Below are 20161 nucleotides of genomic sequence, written 5' to 3' on the forward strand. Positions count from 1 at the left end.
TGAGTAGTCAAGTAGTTTAGTTTATTTTGACTGAAGTTGAGCCCTCGTAGGGGTAGAGAAATCCTGGTCTAGTCTTTTAGCCAGCCGCCTGTCAGAGTGTCAGTGCAGCTGACGCTCTGGACCAGTGCTAGGCTACGACCATGTTCGGTGCCCCACCGGCACAGAAATTATGCACAGATTTAGCGCTATATCGGCTGCCCCCGGACGTTACTTGCGACATTACTTGCAATAGTCTGGTCTTTCTTTCTTTTTTGGCCAGGCGTTGGATGTCCCGCAGAGCTTGGTGCCCAGGGATTATACTTATTAGGGCTGTGCATCAAGCGTGGGCCTGGGGGTTCAGAGACTTGTTGGCTGGAAATCCTCATGCTGGAGAGAGAGAGAGAGAGAGAGAGAGAGAGAGAGAGAAAAGATGTGTCTGGGTGTTAGCAGCTCTCAAGGCATTCACACAGAAGTGGGTCAGATAGTATTTTGGATCTCCTTCTCTTTCTCAGCCATTTGTTTTTAGCCTGCTGGGAGTGCTAGAGGGGTGGGGTTTACTGTGCCGCATCAGGAGAACGCCACATACCGCCAGAAAGCTGACAACAGATCACAGGGAAGTATTTGGAAGTCAGTTTGATGTACTTTTCACAGCAAGGAGTTTCGCTGAGTCTCTCGCCGAGCCTCTTTGAGTGGTATCAATGCAGAAAAAAAAGCCCCTGTTATTTAAAACAAACTCCCAAGATTGATTTGCATACAAACGCAAACCAGATCTGTTGTGGAATGAAGGATTTCTTGAAGTTTATTTCACTTTGCTTTGGCTCTACGGAGAATGGAAAATGTAACATTGGAGATGAGCTCTGTCTAATGCGAGCAGTTATCAGCCACTGAAGTTCCACTGCTCGCTGCTGGGCAGCTCAACAACTGTTAAGCTTCATTTAAACTCCATCTCATGAGGCTGGAGTACGTGTGCCAAATAAACTTGCGAGTTTATGAGCTAGCACGTTTTTGGAAAGTGTCACCGTCAGGGCTGGGTGATCTGGAAAAAGCTCTCAACACTTCGCAAGGTAAAACCGCAATACAAAAGACAAAAATTGCATAGAAAATGATTATATAAAACAAAAAGGTTTCTTTGTCAGTACTAACCCTAACCCTAACCCATGTCCATCTTCATCCATGGTACAGTCCACATAATTAACCAGACAGGTGAATTCTCCATCCTGTTCATAGTAGACAGGTTGTCAATCTTTGTCAGACAATTGAACCAGTGCCTTTCCAAACTGATGCTAATAGGTCATGAAAGGGACTCCTTGTCTTGCTTATTTCAGGCACAGTCATTTGCAGCTTAAATGCGATGAGTTGTGAACTTCTAGGTATATCTGCTGTTTTTGTTGTATGACAAATGATAAAACAGGGCTTATGTGAAGTGGATAACAGTGCAAGTAGTCTTTTTTAAAGATTAGGTATACATTTGAGCCAACATTTATTTGACTCTAATACACAACAACATTCAAGAGGGACTTGTAGAGAGAGGTGCTGCTGGATCACTTCATGCAAAGGGCCAATTAAACAGTAACTAATTGGCCGAGTGTGCAGCCTGTTAGATTAATTAACGCACAGTGGCTGCCTTTCTGTCCTGCCTGGAGAGCTGCAGGGCTACCAGTGTGGGCTAGATCACACACACATGCACGCACGCACGCACGCACACACACACACACACACACACACACACACACACACACACACACACACACACACACACACACACACTCTCCTAAATATATATATTTTTAAACAACCATTTTCCGGGTAAAATGGTCCTCGCAATGTGTATTTATAAAATTGTACTATACTGGGGATATTTGGCCCTCACAAATATAGTATAAACACATGCACACGCACATGCACAAGCACAAGCACAAGCACACACACCATACAGGGAGTCTATTTTCCAGAAGCTGCACTTAGGTGTGTGTGTGTGTGTGTGTGTGTGTGTGTGTGTGTGTGTGTGTGTGTGTGTGTGTGTGTGTGTGTGTGTGTGTGTGTGTGTGTGTGTGTGAGAGAGAGTATTATTCTAGTCTAATGTCTTCCAGATGATAGTAATACCCCTGCTGCTCCGTACTGTCTCTCACACTGCTCACCATTGTCCTGACCACGCACTCTAATCAGGACCAGCTGGGGCGCGTGTGCGTGCATGTGCGATCGTGTGCGCGTGCAAGCGTGCCTATGTGACTTGAAACTTGTGACCTGCGCATAGAAATAAGTGAGAGATGATGTGTGTGTGTGTGTGTGTGTGTGTGTGTGTGTGTGTGTGTGTGTGTGTGTGTGTGTGTGTGTGTGTGTGTGTGTGTGTGTGTTCAGATTCAGATTCCTTTATTTACCATTGTGTATCACACATAGGAATTTGCTTTGGCAACATACAAGTGTGCATTCAATATTTTTTTCACAAGTAACATTAAACCAACAAACACAAAACAACACCGTGCAGAAAATAAATAATAAATAATATATATAAAGTGCAGTAGTGTTCAGTAGTGCGACATATTGCTGATGTCCCTAAGGGGCAGGGGCAGAAGGAAAACCAGCGTCATCAAGCAGCCTGGCGGCTGAGTGGAAAAAACTGTTTTTGTGGCGCTCTGTCTTGGCCCCTAGATGCCGCATCCTTCTCCCAGAGGGGAGCAGGGTGAGCAGGCCGTGGCCAGGGTGGGAGGGGTCGGCCATGATCTTTCTTGCCCTCCTCAGCGCCCTGGAGTCGTGCAGGGACTTGAGGGAGGGCAGGGGACGGCCAATCACCCTCTCCGCAGAGCGTATCACCCGCTGCAGCTTGATGAGATCTTTTGCAGCTGCAGCGGGGAACCAGGTGATAATGGAATGAGTGAGGATGGGCTCTATGATGGCCGTGTAGAACTGCGTCATCATGGCCCTCGACAGACTGTATTTCCGCAGCTGCCGAAGAAAGTACATCCTCTGCTGGGCCTTTCTCAGGAGGGTATCGATGTTAAGTTCCCACTTCAGATCCCTGGAGATGATCATCCCCAGGAACTTAAAGGACTCCACATAGTTCACCTGAGTGCACTATGTGTTGAAAGTCTATAATCCACCTGCGAGTGGAGGCAGGAACTTGCAGCAGGGACAGCTGGTGCTCCAGGATAGATGGTAGGATGGTGTTGAAGGCCGAACTGAAGTCGACGAACAGGATCCTGGCATAGCTGCCGGTAGTGACCAGATGTTTTAGAGTGTGGTACAGAGCCATGTTCACGGCGTCCTCCGTGGATCTATTCGCTCTGTATGCGAACTGCAGCGGGTCCAGCACAGGATCAGTGATGCGCTTCAGATGGGCCAGGACAAGGCGCTCCAGTGGCCAGGGGGGGGTGGAGGGGGAGGGCAGGGGGGAAACGCTCCTTCTCAAATCTACAGTAGTACAGTGTGTGTGTGTGTGTGTGTGTGTGTGTGTGTGTGTGCATTCAGACTTGGGTTCGGTAATGCAACACCGGGTCCGGGGACAACAGTTAATCGAACTGATCGATTTAATCAATTATAAAAAGAATATCGATTAATAATCTAGACCCATTTTGTCCATGTCCTGCGAGATTGCGGACTCATGAATACTCATAATACTTCATAACCATAACTAAAAAAGTATTTAAATAAGTGTATGACGACATAGGCCTATATTTGAAGAGACCGCGACTCCTGTGTATGCAGGACACAGGAGTCGCCTGCCCAGCTGTAGTCAGCTGTCAGTCAGCTCTGTTCTCATACCTCATTATCATATCTGCTGGTCATTACGTCACATGACTGCCATACTCCAATCAAAGCTCTCAATCAGTAGGGAAGGTTCCTTTAAATACGGCTTGCTTTCTCTACCTATGCTTGGTTTCTGAAGCTTCGGAATCATTCGCTGCAAGCTGCCTCCTCCTCCACCCCAGCCTCCACCTTTGCACGATCAGTCTGGCCAAGCTCAAATACTTGTGATTGTCTGACTAAGTTACATCTCAAACTGTAATTTTGACTGACGAAGTTGGTACATGTCAAGGTATTGATCTATTGTTCTGCTATTGTATCCCGGTATTGCTTTGCGTTACCTGGTTTTAGCTTACCATGCTCAAAAAGCATGCACAAAATTCAGGGAACATCTCCGAACGCAGAGCCGTTTAACGCCAAGATTAACTGTATTCCATTTATGTAATGGTTAAATCTACTTTGATGTGAGTGTTCCTGACTTCACGTCCTTTCTCTCTCTCTCTTCTAGAGCGTGGATCGTCGGGGTCCCTGGACCTGACGGAGTTGATCGGCGTGCCGCTGCCCCCCTCGGTCTCCTTCGTCACGGGCTTCGAGGGTTACCCCGCCTACAGCTTCGGCCCCCACGCCAACGTGGGCCGGCTAACACGCTCCTTCATCCCCGACCCCTTCCACCGGGACTTCGCCCTCACCGTCACCGCCAAGCCCACCACCAGGCGCGGGGGCGTGCTGTTCGCCATCACCGACGCTTTCCAGAAGGTGAGGATTCCAGGGTCTAAATCAGTGGTTCTCAACCTGTGGGTCGGGACTCCCAAGGGGGTCCCCAAATGATTTTGGGGGGTCCCCAGATGATTAACTTAATGTGCAACACTGTTTTCTCACTCAACAGTAAACAAACGCATCAAAGAGTTAAAGTGTATAGCACATCTCTAAAGTGACAATTGAAGGACTTTTTAATACCTCTGAAATGACAAATTAAACATTTGCCAAATTGTCAAATATTAATGGAGGCAGAAATTGTGAAAATAGCCGGTCTAAATGCTCACAACGCTTTGCGTTGCGAGGCGTTGTGAGCATGTAGATCTGCTATTTTCACAATAGAACCATGATATACAAAATGTAATGCCTCAACTCTTAGTGCTCGTCAGGGTGGGGGGTCCCCAGTTAAAATATGATTATTTTGGGGGTCATGGCCTGAAAAGGTTGAGAACCGCTGGTCTAAATTACAGGGTTTCCACAGAAGTTGCATATTCATTCATGTAAAAAATAAGGCCTTAAAAGACTCATGCTTCAAAAGATGTGTCTGGGTGTTGGCAGCTCTCTAGGCATTCACACTTGGAAACAAGTGGGTCAGATGCTGTAGATAGTGTTAATGTATCGCTTGTACACTGAATCCAAAATGACAGCTGTTATCTTCGTGAATTTATAACTACACTAAATTTCTTCTCCAAAACTGCCGATCTACGAGGTCAAGCTGAAATGAAAGTGTCTATTTTTAGTTCAAATTAACAGCGTAACTAACTACACATTCATACACACACACAACCATTATTGTACCACAAGCCATTTTAACCTCATCCCTGTCAAACTTTGTGGCTCATATAACCCAAAGTGCAATTTCAAAAATCCACTGGTGTTGCAAAATCCTGACCGCACCAATATCTCTTGTTCTACGCCTCGCTGTTCACAAGACACTACTAACTTATGTTGACCCAAGAAGTGATTATCCATCAACCCCTTTCAAATTATGACCTTCATTGTGAACTTGACCATGACTCATTTCTTCGGGGAAGCCAGCTGGGCATTCCAACAAAGTTTAATGAAAATCTCCTCCCCAACTATATTAAAGACCCTCCTTTCCTTCAAAACCCACCTCTTCAATATAGCTTTTCCAGCTGAGGTCGAGATATGATCTCTATAAACCCATGCTTAACCTTTTATCGATTTAAGTCTTGTACTTTTTTTTTCTTCTTGTTTTCTTTCTTAACTCATTTCTAGCCGATCCCGAGTATACTCGTGAAAAATACTCAAGTATTTAGAGTGCCGATCCCGAGTATACTCGCGAAAAGTACTGTATATAGAGTAACGCTGGCGTTCTTACCCGAGGGTCCGTTGGAAACGATTGGCACGATTGGACTCGCTGATTCATCATCATCACGGATGCACGTGCACAAAATAGTAATCCCTCAGCCATTTTACAATATGCTTGTGCGCCTATACTGCCGGGAATATTATTAATTTTTCAGAAACACAGTAGATCGCCCTCATATGCATGAAATTATTCTAGGCTGTAGTCTATATAATGTACACTAGATGTCGCCAACGATTAAGGTCTCTGGCGATTGCTAGAAGGCCTCAAGTTAGCAGCCTGTCCATCCACTTACCATTAGCGTTAGCATGGAAGAGCGCGGGACCCGTGCACGCCATACGCGCGCTTGATGGTCTAAAAAAACTTAGCGACTATGGCCTTAGATGCGCAATAGACGCACAGACACTTCAAACCGGATCAAAATCCGACGTATTGATGCTGAGATTTAGCGGTGATGCTGTAATGGCTTCCAATGTAAAAAAAATATGGTTGTTTACATGGGAGAAACGCTCGATTTCCGGTTTCCGGCGATGACGTCATTTCCATCGCAAATTCATTGCTTAAGCTTATGTCAGTTTTTGCTCTAAAAATGTCAAAAAAATACCCAAAAAATCAGACAATTATCAGAAAGGCGACGTTAGGCGATCTGGCTGCCTCAGCCCCCCCCAAAATGGCGATTTTTTTTTTTAACTTTTAAAGCCAAGGATGGCATTAGATTCTCGCTAATAAAACACATGTTGAAAGGCATCGATCGGCCATTACACAACCGCATGTTGATGATGATCGCTTCCGGTGAATGACGTCATGACGTCAAACCGGAAGTGTTTACGCTATGGACTTCTGGCCTTCAAAATAAGACAACGGTCGTGGATGCAGCCTGCGGGAGGCACGCTGGACATGTTAACCCGTTCATTTCTGGAGCACTAAATGGGACAGACAGATACAGACAGGATGGATTTGCATTTTGCAGTAGCCCTGAAACATGATGGTCGCTGATAACATGATGTGCATCTGTCATGGGTGAGGATTTACCTGGGTTTGCGGAGGCAAATTCGTCAGCCTATACAAACTACACCTACATTCAGATTTCACAAACAAAGTGCTTTATAAAGTCTCACACCTGTCTAAATACTGGCCGGCATTGTATAATTACCCGGATCCTCCGTGTTCTTTAACTCATGAAACGCCCACGTGGTGTCAATGCGTCAAACTCTTTCATGTCGCTGGAGGCCCACGACGCGCTTGACGCATTTACTGTATTTACAGTAACAATATTAAATCTTACCGTAAGGTCGGGGCTACCTGTGGATATTGCCCAATCACCGCAGGTTGTTTCCATTAGACACTGAGAGCATCGCACCGCCGTTTTTCTCCATATAATCCAATGCATTTCTCAAACTTTAAAGCCCTTTATCTCTGATGTATGTTTTTATGGCTAAAACTCTGGGCATGGCTGGCAAAAGGACCTAATTATGATCGGCTAACAATAGCTATAGGCTACACTGGCCCATACTGGGTGGAAGGCAACAACATCCTGTCTACGGTCATGTGACCAAGTGATGTCATCACGCATGCACTGACGCAACGGGGCCCTTTAGCATACAATGGAGGTGAATGGGAGAGATTTGGGCAGCTAGAGGAGATCTAACATCTAGGGCATTAAATGTGTTAATCAGCCTTTTTATCTGATCGTTTTCTGTTTTCCCATGCATGTTTGTGAAATCTGAATGTTTGTGTAGTTTATAGGCTGACTAATTCGCCTCCGCAAACCCAAGGTAAATCCTCACCCATGACGGTCGACGTCCGACAGTTTGCCCTCCTGGCCCCAAAGTTGTGGAACAAACTCCCTGGCGCACTTAGAACAACGGACTCACTCGCTAGCTTTCGCCGTGGACTCAAGACTCACCTTTTCAGACTCCACCTAAACCCTTAGCACTACTGAAACACTCAATGACCATACATGAAGCTAGTCAGCATTTGTTTTTAGGTTTTTAGAACCTTTTCTTGACTGATTATTAAGTTTCCTAGATAGTTATCCATTTGCATTTGTTATATTGCTGTTGATGTATTGACATATTATCCTGTTTATTATTGTGATGTTTTTATCTGCTTATTGTAAGTCGCTTTGGATTAAAAGCGTCTGCTAAATGCCTAAACTGTAAACTGTCACGTTATCAGCGACCGTCGTCATGTTTCAAGGCCAGATTTGCAGCACCCTGCCATGCTTGTAGGTTTCTGAATGCCAACCTCTTGTCTTGATGTTGTCAGGTGGTGCAGCTGGGCGTAGCGTTGTCTGCAGTGGAGGACGGCTCCCAGAGGGTGATCCTCTACTACACTGACCACAGCATGACGGGAGGGACCCACGAAGCAGCCTCCTTCAAGATGGGCGACCTGACCGGCCGATGGGCCAGGTTCACCATCACTGTGCAGGCCTCTGAGGTGACTTTTAATTAGGGCAACACTTAATCCAACAAATCAATATAATCAATTAAAAAACAAAATGCAATAGTTTGAGCGCCGATGGCCCAGCCCTAGTGGTTAAGGTGCATACCACGGATACACTAATGCAGTCTCACAGTGTGTCACAAGTTTGATTCCCGAACCCGTTCACCTTTGCTGCATGTCGTTCCCCGTCTCTCTCTCTCCTGTTTCCTGTCACTCTTCCGCTGTACTATCTGAAAAGTACAATTTATTTTTACTTTAATTAAAAAAAAACTTTAAGGGTAATAATAATAAAGTAATGCTAATAATAATAATACATTGCAAAAAATAGCAGCTCTGCAAGATCATAAAGTGTTGCAATGTGACACTTTACGAGATTATTATGCTATTTATTTTATCCATTTTGCAATAAGGGGGCTGCAGGGGATATGACCAGCATTTGGGGCACCTGGTATACTATAGATAGATGATAAAGTGTGTGTGTGTGTGTGTGTGTGTGTGTGTGTGTGTGTGTGTGTGTGTGTGTGTGTGTGTGTGTGTGTGTGTGTGTGTGTCATGCAGGTGCGTCTGTTCATGGACTGTGAGGAGTACCATCGCGTGGCCTTCGACAGGAGCCACCAGCCTCTCACCTTTGAATCCAGCTCTGGCATCTTTGTGGGCAACGCAGGAGGAACCGGGCTGGAGCCCTTTGTGGTGAGTCTCTGTGTGTGTGTGTGTGTGTGTGTGTGTGTGTGTGTGTGTGTGTGTGTGTGTGTGTGTGTGTGTGCGAATGCATGTGTGGAACATGGTCTGAGGCAGGGGTCTTCAACGTTTCCAGGCCAAGGACCCCTTAGTTGAGAGAGAGATGAAGCAGGGACCCCCACAACCAGTTAATAGATTCCATATTATTTCATCTTTTGACAGCACAATCATCAGTGTATTTTGGATTCTTGAACCGTCAATAAACTTGACCTTTCACTCTGTACTTAGTCTGCTCTTATTCCCCACTACACCAAAGCTATTTTTGGCTAAAGTTCTCGGAATATGGACGCTAGGGCTCAAGTGGTTAATATAAAAGAGGAGGAAAAAAAGTTTCTATCAAACAAAGATGTGGAGGACCCCGTGTAGTAACTCTGAGGACCCCCTGTTGAAGACTCTTGGACTGAGGGATTTGAGCTGGGTCTTATTCCTCAAGCATATAATGACGTCTTCTCACCTGTTCCTCTGTCAGCGTTCCATACAGTGAGCTTCATGCATCATTCAATCAATGTTCTGCTCTACAGGTCTCGCTGGGACACATAGATTTGTTCAGAGTATAGAGAGATGAACTACAGCAGCAGGAATGTCGTATGTCAGCATTTGAAAATCGTCTGTCTCTAATTTCTCTTCATGGGAATTGGGAAAACCATATTGGACTGAATCAGAACAGGCCAATACAAAGCCAACCCACTGCCGTGGGCAGAACCAACCATGTGTTTCTGGCTGCAGTGAGACTTCTTCTACCTCTGACATGTGAAAAACAATGACGACTGTGTCTGCAGTATTGTAGCCCAGGGAATCAACAACCAAGAATTGTCAGAATAGTTTTTTTATCCAGCTAAGTGTTAAGTCTTAAGTGTTTCATGTACATGTTCCCAGCCCATGTAGTGGTCTGGGGAGTGTTAGAAACTCTGTGAGGACAGATAAAAGATGAAGAAGCGATGCGTGGGTCCGTGAGTAATATAGTAAACTGTAAACAGGTGCTCTTTGGAGAGGGTATAGTTACTTAATCAAGTTCCATTCCGTTATAAAGGTATAGTATCAAAAAAAGTGTAATGATGAGGTGGAGAACTTAGAAAGGATCCAAGGCAGCTCTGTTCAGTTCAAAGTAGAAAATATTTTATTTAATTTATGGCAAGGAAGATTAAAAAAACGACCACCACTTTTTGGCCTAGTATGGCCAAAAAGTCAGCTAACAATATCTGTGAGGACCTTGTGTCACAATTGAGGTTGTGATATTTGTATTGCGATGCGATTGCCGCCTAGCCAACACCAACTCGGGACTCCTGAATCGCTGCCCTCCACACTCTCCTATCTAGCACCAGGGTCTTGAGCTCTGCAGTGTTAGACTAGAAGCAGTGCTCTTCCGAGCACAGGTCTCCACCAGGCTGTGCGTCCTGGTGGTGCAATCCTGCAAACTTTGGAAGCTAATATTAGCCAATCAGGATGGCATATGAAATATCAGACGGATCGGACTTGATCACATGACTATAGAGATACTGTGTACCGATTTGCGTGATTTTTGGATAAAATCTCAAGGAGTAATATCCAAAAATGTGTTTTACATAAGTCGGCCCAAAGGTGGCGCTATAAAAGGCTTATGTGAAAAATGCAGGGCAAAGGTTTATCGTTAGCTTCTAGGGAGTGCGCTTGCAAAGTTTGAAATTGATCGGTGGAGTTATAGGTAAAACCACAAATCGGCCTGTTATAGCGCCACCATGAGGCTGATTTCAAAAATTTTAAGTGGCATTTCTTCTTCGACCTAGTGGGAACGTGTGTGAGCGATTTCATGATGATTGCACTTTGCGTTTGGGATTTGAGGCATTTTGTTCCAAACGGCTCAATCCTACAAACTTTGGAAGCCAATCTTAGCCAATCAGGATGGAATATGCCAAATCGGACAGATCCGTGTCGATCACATGACTGTGGAGATACTGCCTACCGATTTGTAGGATTTTTGGCCAAAATTTGTAAGACTAGTGCACCAAAATGTGTTTTGCGAACATCGGCCACTAGGTGGCGCTAGAAAAGGCCCATTTGAAAAATTTAGGGCAGAGGTTCTAGATTGGCATCCAGGGAGTGTGTGTGCTCACTTTGGCAGCGTCCGGGCCAACGGCGACTGAGATTAGGTGCTCACAAACTGCGAGGACGCACGGACGCACGGACGGACGGACGCACGCACGGACGGACGGACGAACACACGGACGGAGGGGAAAACATACTCTCCCTCAGCCTTCGGCTGGTGGAGACAATAAAGCTGTCACGCTGCAGTGTGTCTTCTTGCCTTTTGCCCCGGGTTGGTTCCCAGTTCCCACAGTGTCAGTTTGCTTGCCACTAGTTCAGGGTGCAAGGCGTCAGTGGCCCGCTTCCTCGGGACCAGCGTCAAGCCCAGTGCCTCCTCTCTGCCATTGATTGCGAGTCTCAGGGCATGGTCCATCGCTATAATGAACTGGATGTGGGCCAGAGTGTCACGCCCGCTAGGATCTAAAAGTCTTTGGTGTCACCATCTTGGGTTTGAACCTTGGCTCGAGTCAGGCTGTAGCTTTGTCTCTTGAGACGTTCGTGGACGCTCCAGAGAGACAATAAAATAAACACAATAAGCTGTTCACGTAGATGATGGTGAGAGGGAAGGGCTTGGAGAAAAGTAATAATTTCTTCGGGCAGCCTACTGTGCACTCATCCCAAGTTTATTCAAAATCTGCCCATGTTTTCAAGTTAACTTGCTAACACGCCTGTAAACACTCGGATTGAGCCGATTACCTGCTGTGCGTTGCTGCAGGCAGGGTAACGAAGCCCAAACATTTTTTTTGTTTGTTTTGAAATCTGTTTTTTATCTAAAAAGGATGTCAGTGAGATCATAGTAGAGTGTGTTTTTCCTGTCCACTGATTTATTGTGAGGTAACAGGATGGAAATGGATAGAGCTTCCAGTGACAGTGGAAAGATATGATGGAAGAGCAGTCGGTTTCCTCTCGTTAAGAACAGGTTTATAGGTGAAAATGCAGGCAGGAGAGTACGGCAAGATGTGCACGAGAGTACTTAGGATTTCTATTAGCACCAGGCGTCTCTCTGTCTCTGTCTGTCTCTCTCTGTCTCTGTTTCTCTCTGTCTCTGTCTCTCTGTCTCTCTGTCTCTGTCTCTGTCTCTCTGTCTCTGTCTGTCTCTCTCTGTCTCTGTTTCTCTCTGTCTCTGTCTGTCTCTCTCTGTCTCTGTTTCTCTCTGTCTCTGTCTGTCTCTCTCTGTCTCTGTTTCTCTCTGTCTCTGTGCACATGCACACACACACACACACACACACACACACACGCACGCACGCACGCACGCACGCACGCACGCGCGCATCGAAACACACTCGGACCGACACACACTAGATAGACAATAAAAATCTGGCAGTAATGCATGCATGTACACACAATACGTATACCATAATTATGAACAAAAGTGTGTGCATCACCATGCATGCATGCACACATATACAAACACATGTGTGCGCGCACAACACACACACACACACACACACACACACACACACACACACACACACACACACACACACACACACACACACACACACACACACACACACACACATGCTCACATACAATACTAGATGCTCAAACTTGTTGTTGAATGTCAACAACAAGTATTTCAGAATACAGATCACGGGTACAGGAAGCATCGCCTCCTCCACATATGGCGACTGCCAATTATCACAGAGACTGAACATAATTTAGCCAATGCCTTTAATAGCTCTTGGCTTGGGCATTCCTGCAATCTGCAGGCCTCTCACAACAAATGTATGGACATTACAGAGGCTTCTAAATATGAACACAAGCAGTTTAACATTTTTAACCAAGCTGTATAATAGCATCCTTAAGGTATTCGGTACTTTAGCACCTTGATCAGGAATGCCTCTTGGAGACTGTGATCAAATGTATATCCCAAAATGGTGACTTCTCTATGGTCTCCATCAACAACAACAACATCATCTGGTGTATTAGCTGTACCATCTGAAAAGGCATTATTTTCATTATTGCACAGCTGGAACATGGCAGTTGAAACACAAGAGTGTTTGTACATTTTGACAGATGAGGAAACATATGAACTTATCTCCTTAACTAATAGGTCAGCAATTCTATAATGCTGACCTATTGGCCTACTGGTCCAGGCGCATACCGTTTAGGCTTTGAATAGTCTGCAGCAGGTTGCTGGTTTGAATCCCGAGCCCGACCAGTCTCTCCTCGTTTCCTGTCAGTCTACTATCCTATAAATAAAGGCAAAAGCCCAAAAATGTATCTTTAAAAAATATATATATGTTTAGCTATAAATGGCTAATGATGCAGACGCAGTTGTTAAGTAGAGCTACAGTACATCTCTCTTTCATTTGCATTAGAACTATAATGTTGTTTTGGGTATGCTAATTAGTCGGGCAGAGCCTCTGGTAAAAAAAATGTATAGATATGATTTTTTCTTTAACTAAAGGTCCAATCTGCTCAGTTTAAAGCCTGTTGGATGCGTGCCTTTGAGGACATTACGCTGGTGGGCCAGTCAATATTGCGCCGCGGGCCGGAGTTTGAGGTATCACTGGTGTAGGTCATGACCGAAAGAATAAGATCGTAGATACAAGCCAAAATGAGTTTTCTCAGAAGGGTGGCTGGCGCTTCTCTTAGGGACAGGGTGAGAAGTTCAGTCACCCAGGAGGACCTCGGAGTGAAGCCGCTGGGAGGTTCTTGGGCACGTCCTACTGGGAGGAGGCCACGGGGCAGACCAAGGACCAGATGGGGGGATTACATCTCCATGCTGGGATCCTGCTGCATGAACTAATTACTGCTAATGTTGCCCGGAAAAAGGGAAGTCTGGACTGGAGCTCTTAGCTGGAACTGTTGTCACCGTGACACATGCAGCTCCGGATAAGCGGCTGAAGATGGATGGATGGTGGATGGGTCTGCATGTACAGTAAACATCTACCTGTGTTTCTGTCATCCTTTTTTTGTGCTTGTCTGTGTGCATCTGCACCTGTGTATGTATGTCTATTGGAGCAGCATAGCTGAATGGTTAGGGAGCCCGCCTAGGGAACCAGGGTCCCTGGTTGTTCCTGGTTCGATTCCAGGCAAGAGTAGCAATGTCAGTGTTTCTCCCTGAGCAAGACTCTTGACCCCTAATTGCTCACACGCTCCTTGTGGGCAGAGAATCAGCTGCGTTGAAAATACTGAATTTCCCCCTCGGGAGGAAGTAGGTAATTATTATTATGTGTCCTTCTGCCTGTGTGCCCATATACCCATGCATGTGTTTTTGTGTTATTTATTCTGCAATGTGTACACGCTTTTATCGGGGCAAAAACAAAATGCGGCAATCATTCAAGCCATGGTCTCTTCCCCCCCTTGTTTATGAGACAATTAAAAGGCATGTTGGAGTGGAGGCTCAGTCATCGGATTGTCATGCTTTAGGCCTAAATACTGACTGCACCGTGCAGAAGGGTCTGAAAGAGACAGGCCAGTTGGCTGCGTGGCGCGTTTGCTTGTTTGTTTCGGCCGTGATGTTTATCACCCTGCAGCTGTTTTTTAGCACACACACACACACATGCACGCACACACGCACGCACGCACGCGCACGCACACACACACACACACACACACACGCTTACACACACACACACACACACACACACACACACACACACACACACACACACACACACACACACACACACACACGCGCTTTCGCTTGTGTGTCTCTTGGCTGCCTGGGTCTTTGTTTGTCTCTCAGCGTTTCACTCTGTCTGTCTTTCTCTTGGTGGTGGTCCTCCATGTTTCTGTTTGACTTTCTCCCTCTCTCTCTCTACCTCCACCTCTTCCTCTCCCCCCCTCTCTCTCTCTCTCTCTCTCTCTCTCTCTCTCTCTCTCTCTCTCTCTCTCTCTCTCTCTCTCTCTCTCTCTCTCTCCCTCTCTCTGCCTGTGTTGTGATGTGATGGTTAGCATTAGAAACAGGTGTCAGACCTCAGGCTTCAGTGCAGCAGTGTGTTCTCACGGCTAAATCATCAGTGTGAAACTGGGCTAACTGCTGCTCATTGAGACATGCTGAGCTACTCTACATTCATCTACACTACTCACTGCTGATGAACAGGACACAACACAATAGAGTAGAATAGAATAGAATAGAATAGAATAGAATAGAATAAACTGGGTAGAATATTATTGGACAGAATAGGGGTCTTCAATTTCTTCAGACCAAAGACCCCTTTTTTTTATAATTTTTATCCCACGATTTTGCAACCCATTTTTTCACCCAGTGCCAATTGCCTATGTAATCCTGGGCTCTGCTCTCCCTCTGCTGTGACTGGGGAGACAACGGACTGACCTCATGCTTCCTTCAATGCATGAGTAGTCCAAGTTGTTTCTTTTCACCTGACAGGGGGGATTTCCCCGGGATGGACGTAGCGCGTGGAAGGAACACGTTATTCCAACCAGTTCCTTTCCCCTCCATCAAGCGCCCCGGCTGGCCAGGGGGAGGCATTATTGAGACCAGGATTACTGCATGTTTTTGTCAACCCTAGGAGACACGGGGAGAACATGCAAACTCCACACAGAACCAAAAACCCCTTGAGAGAGAGATGAAGCAGGGACCCCCACAACCTTTTCATAGATTAGTTTAATCGTTTGACAGCACATTCATTAGTGTATTTTGGATTCATGTCAATTTCTGTTTTCAGATATTTAACCACTTGAGCTGTCAATACTTTTCCCCTCTATACCAAACCTCTTTGCCGAAAATAGACGATCTACAATCTCACGTGAGCTTGTAGATCTGCTATTTTTTGCTAAAGTTTTCAGAATCTGCTTAAGAATCTGGCTAAAAAGGAGATTTTATTTCTTTCTTTCTATCACACAAAGATTTGGAGGACCCCCTGTAGTAACTCATATACTGTAGTTTCATCTTTTGACAGCACAATCATCAGTGTATTTTCGATTCATGTCAATTTGTGTTTTCAGATATTTAACCACTTGAACTGTCACTACTTGACCTTTCACTCCATACATAGTCTGATCTTTTTCTCCTCAACCTCTTTGCCGAAAATAGCCGATCTACAAGCTCGCTTGTAGAAAGCTTGTAGAGGCGTTGTGAGCTTGTAGAAAGCCGAATATGGACGCTCGAGTTCAAGTGGTTGGTTAATATAAAAAAGGAGAAAAAAAAGGTTTCTATCACACAAAGATTTGGAGGACCCCCTGTAGTAACACTGAGGACCCCCTAGGGGTCCCGGACCCCCTGTTGCACTGCCAAAAACGTTCAGCGTAAAAAACGGAATGAAGAACGAATTACACATAACAACAAACATCTGACTCTGTGTGTGTATTTGTGTGCGTGCGTGTGTCTGTCTGTCTGTCTGTCTGTGTGTCTCAGGGTTCCATCCAGCAGCTGGTGTTGAAGTCGGATCCCACGGCTCCAGACGATCAGTGTGAGGAGGACGACCCCCATGTAAGCAACACACTCACACACTGTTTATGAATGGAGCCACTCCTCCCTCTACTGGAGGGCTGCTGCCACTGCAGGTGCATTCAAGGTTCAAGTTGGTTGTTACATCTTGTGCACTGACTGTACTAAAGCAATGATCCACTAGAGGTCGCAGTTTACCTTGTATTTTATCATCATGGCCGAAGAGGCATAGTAGTAGTGAGGTGCCTCTTAAAAGGTGCAGCATGTAAAGTCATTTCTCCTGGGTTAACAACGTCTTATGTACATATATTTTGTGCAAGTGCCAGTGGCCAAGTGGGTTTGTTCAAAACTTATTTGTCTATGTTATATGGCAGCCTGGAATGGTTGTTCAAGTGCAGCTAAACTTGGCATGTTAGTAAACGTGCCACAATTAACAACAATGCATTGCACCTGTGCAGCTGACCTGCAGAACCTGGGAATATACCATTTTTGTCAAAATGGGGAGAATACAAGTGTGGAGAATATAATTATAATACCTTGTTAAAGTGACCATTTTGTTAAATTTTGCATTTGTAGTTATTAGCACAAATAGACAAAGAGACATTCATGGATTTCTATTTAAAAGTAACTTTTATTTTCCCCCCTGGACCCAGGGTATGGCAGCTGCATACCCCTGCCATACCCAATTGACGCCCCTGATCCGTGCAAGCTAAAACTTGTCTGAAAGCACTTTTCTCTAATAACACTTGTATGTTATTATTTCATATTCTGTCTGTCTGTCTGTCTGTCTGTCTGTCTGTCTGTCTGTCTGTCTGTCTGTCTGTCCACCCAACTGGCTGTGTGTGTGTGTGTGTGTGTGTGTGTGTGTGTGTGTGTGTGTGTGTGTGTGTGTGTGTGTGTGTGTGTGTGTGTGTGTGTGTGTGTGCGTGCGTGCGCGTGTGCGTGTGCGTGTGTGTGTGTGTGTGCAGGCCTCAGGTTATGGTAGTGGTGATGATGATGCCTATGAAGACATGGAGGGTGTGGACGAGGTGAAGAAAGTAGTCGAGGAAAGAGAATATACTATGGTGAGTGTACACACACACACACATACACACACACACACACACACACACACACACACACACACACACACACACACACACACACACACACACACACACAAACACACACGCACGCGCACACGCGCACGCACACACACACACACACACACACACACACACACACACACACACACAAACACACACACACACACACACACACACACACACACACACACACACACACTCACCAAAATTGTACATACATTTTACCAGTTCTGTAAAGTAACTTGGTGTAAGTAGATTTACTTAAAGGAGTAGTTCACCACTTTTCAACCTGTCTTCATATAATAGGTCCTACTAATGTTCATAATAAAATAGCAAAAAAAATCTATTCAGTCTGGGTCTCATAGGAGAGCTGTCAAATCCTTCTACCGGTGACATCATCGTTTGACAAAAAAATGTTAAATAATATTTTTGGAAAAAAAAAAATTAGATTTTTATTATCACGAGAACAATGGCTTCCACTTTAACATTGCAACTTTTTCAGGAATAGAAAGCCTGCAGTTTCTATTAGCTTGCATTTCCCATTGATGATGTCACCGGTAGAAGGATTTGACCCACCCACAGCTCTCCTATGAGACCCAAACTGAGTAGAAAAAAATTGTGACCTATTATATGAACATAGATTGAAAAGTGGTAGAGTTCCCCTTTAAGTAATGTACTTAAGTACACTTTTGAGCTATTTGTACTTTACTTCAGTATTTCCAATTTCCAATACTTTTACTTCTACTCCACTACATCTCGGATCCAAATGTTGTATTATAAAACATCCATTAACCACTGTATCCCTATTCTATACCGTGGCTATTTGAAAATAGCCGATCTACAAGCTCACAACGCATCGCGATGCGACTCTCTCTCTCTCTTTCCCTCTCTCTCTCTCTATCTCTCTCTCTCTCTCTCTCTCTCTCTCTCTCTCTCTCTCTCTCTCTCTCTCTCTCCCAGCCCCTCCCAGAAGCAGAGCTCACTGCCTCCAGTCCGGTCAGAGCCCCGCCCACAGAGGTGTCGCTAGGCAACGATGATGAGGATGCTGAGGAGATGTCAGGTCAGGAGGCAGAGCCCAACTCAATGAGAGGTAAACAACCAAAGACTCAACATTTCTCTAAAAAACGTTCAACGTTTTCAGATCTACAAGCTCTCAACGATCTACAAGATCTACAAGCTCTCAACGCCTCGCGCTGCGAGGCATTGAGAGCTTGTAGATCTGCTATTTTTGGCTTGATGCCAAAGCGATGCCGAAAATAGCTGATCTCTTCAAGTCCTTAATCAGACCAATCGATTTGGTCACTTTTTTCGCCACCCAACACTGCCACTGGTCGTTTTTAGAGACAGCTACATGGATAAATTATTATTCCAGAAAATTCCTCTTCAAACCATTATTGAACACTGGAAAATAACACGTTTCTTAATAATTAGTTAATAGTTTCTTTTAATAATAAATATCAGCGGCGAGGGACTCCCGGGGACCCCCCCCCCCCCCTGAGGAGAGGCGGTCCGCGAGAGACACCCCGGTGGAGACCCCGGTGGAGGGTCGCCGGCGACGGTCAGCTGCCCCGTGGTCAGCGGCGAGGGACCCCCGCACGGTGGCCGTTGGGTCGGCCGCCCTGCGGGGGTCCCTCGCCGCCGACCACGGGATGACCGCAGCGGAGGTCCGTGAGAGGTGCCGTGGGCTCTCTCTTCCTCTGTCTCAATTTAGCCCAACCTTCAATGATCCCCTCCCCTCCCTGTTGTCTCTGCCACACTCTGACATTTTTCACTTACATCAAGCCACCACTAGATGGTGACATGTTCAAACAGAAACAGTGATAGGATGAGGGTTTCAGTGTTAACTTGACTGCTACTAAACCAGTGGTTCTCAACCTTTTCAGGCTGCGACCCTCTAAATAATCATATTTTAACTGGGGACCCCCCACCCTTACGAGCACTAAGAGTTGATGCATTACATTTTGTATAACATGGTTCTATTGTGAAAATAGCAGATCTACATGTAGTAGTTAGTACTGTATATGTAGACGTTTCTGTTAACCTGCTAACTGTTCCTCAGCCACCACCGCAGCACCGTCTGCTACAAGGCATCCAACCAGCAGACCTCACACTGTAAGTAGAAAACAACTTGTCATTTATTCATTTTTTTTCTGTAAAGAAAAGACACATTTGTATTGAATATAATTAAGTATTAGTTATTTCTTTTTACATGTTTGTTGACTGTACAAGTGCAAGGGTGTATTATGTGAGTGTGTATGTTTGTACAGTATGTGTACATACGTCTGTCTGTCTCTGTGTGTGTGTGTGTGTGTGTGTGTGTGTGTGTGTGTGTGTGTGTGTGTGTGTGTGTGTGTGTGTGTATTTAACTGCATACTGTATGTATGCTATAAAATTAAAAATAAACTTTTTGAATTGTCTTACTTTTCAGGAAATGGGGAAAAAAAACTATCTCTGTTCCAAAGGATACGATTGAGTTAAGCCCTTTGCACACAGGACAGTTGCGGTTTTTTTTCCGTTTGCTGCTTGAATAAACGCATTGGATTTGGTGTGCAATGCTGTGCGGAATCGGCGCTGCGGATCCCCAAAAGGAGTCATAAAAAGAGTGATGAGTTTTTTACCGCATGCGACAAGACGCACGAATCGAACTGGGTTCGATGGAGGAAA

The 20161-nt window shown here is 45.3% G+C and overlaps 1 protein-coding gene across 2 annotated transcripts in view; it reads left to right on the forward strand.

The window, feature by feature from the left end:
- LOC308307097 (collagen alpha-1(XV) chain-like) overlaps nt 1–20161 on the forward strand; it is a 136164-nt gene that overhangs the window by 63130 nt on the left and 52873 nt on the right. For both annotated transcript variants that reach the window (XM_080752230.1, XM_080752231.1), the window contains exons 3-9: nt 4229–4476; nt 8075–8245; nt 8810–8941; nt 16380–16454; nt 17381–17476; nt 18458–18587; nt 19557–19609. In XM_080752230.1, coding sequence (XP_080608356.1) covers nt 4229–4476; nt 8075–8245; nt 8810–8941; nt 16380–16454; nt 17381–17476; nt 18458–18587; nt 19557–19609 — 905 coding nt within the window. The remainder of the gene's footprint in view (nt 1–4228; nt 4477–8074; nt 8246–8809; nt 8942–16379; nt 16455–17380; nt 17477–18457; nt 18588–19556; nt 19610–20161) is intronic.

The sequence above is a fragment of the Nannobrachium achirus genome (assembly GCF_963921795.1).
Source record: "Nannobrachium achirus genome assembly, chromosome: 21".
NCBI lineage: Eukaryota > Metazoa > Chordata > Actinopteri > Myctophiformes > Myctophidae > Nannobrachium > Nannobrachium achirus.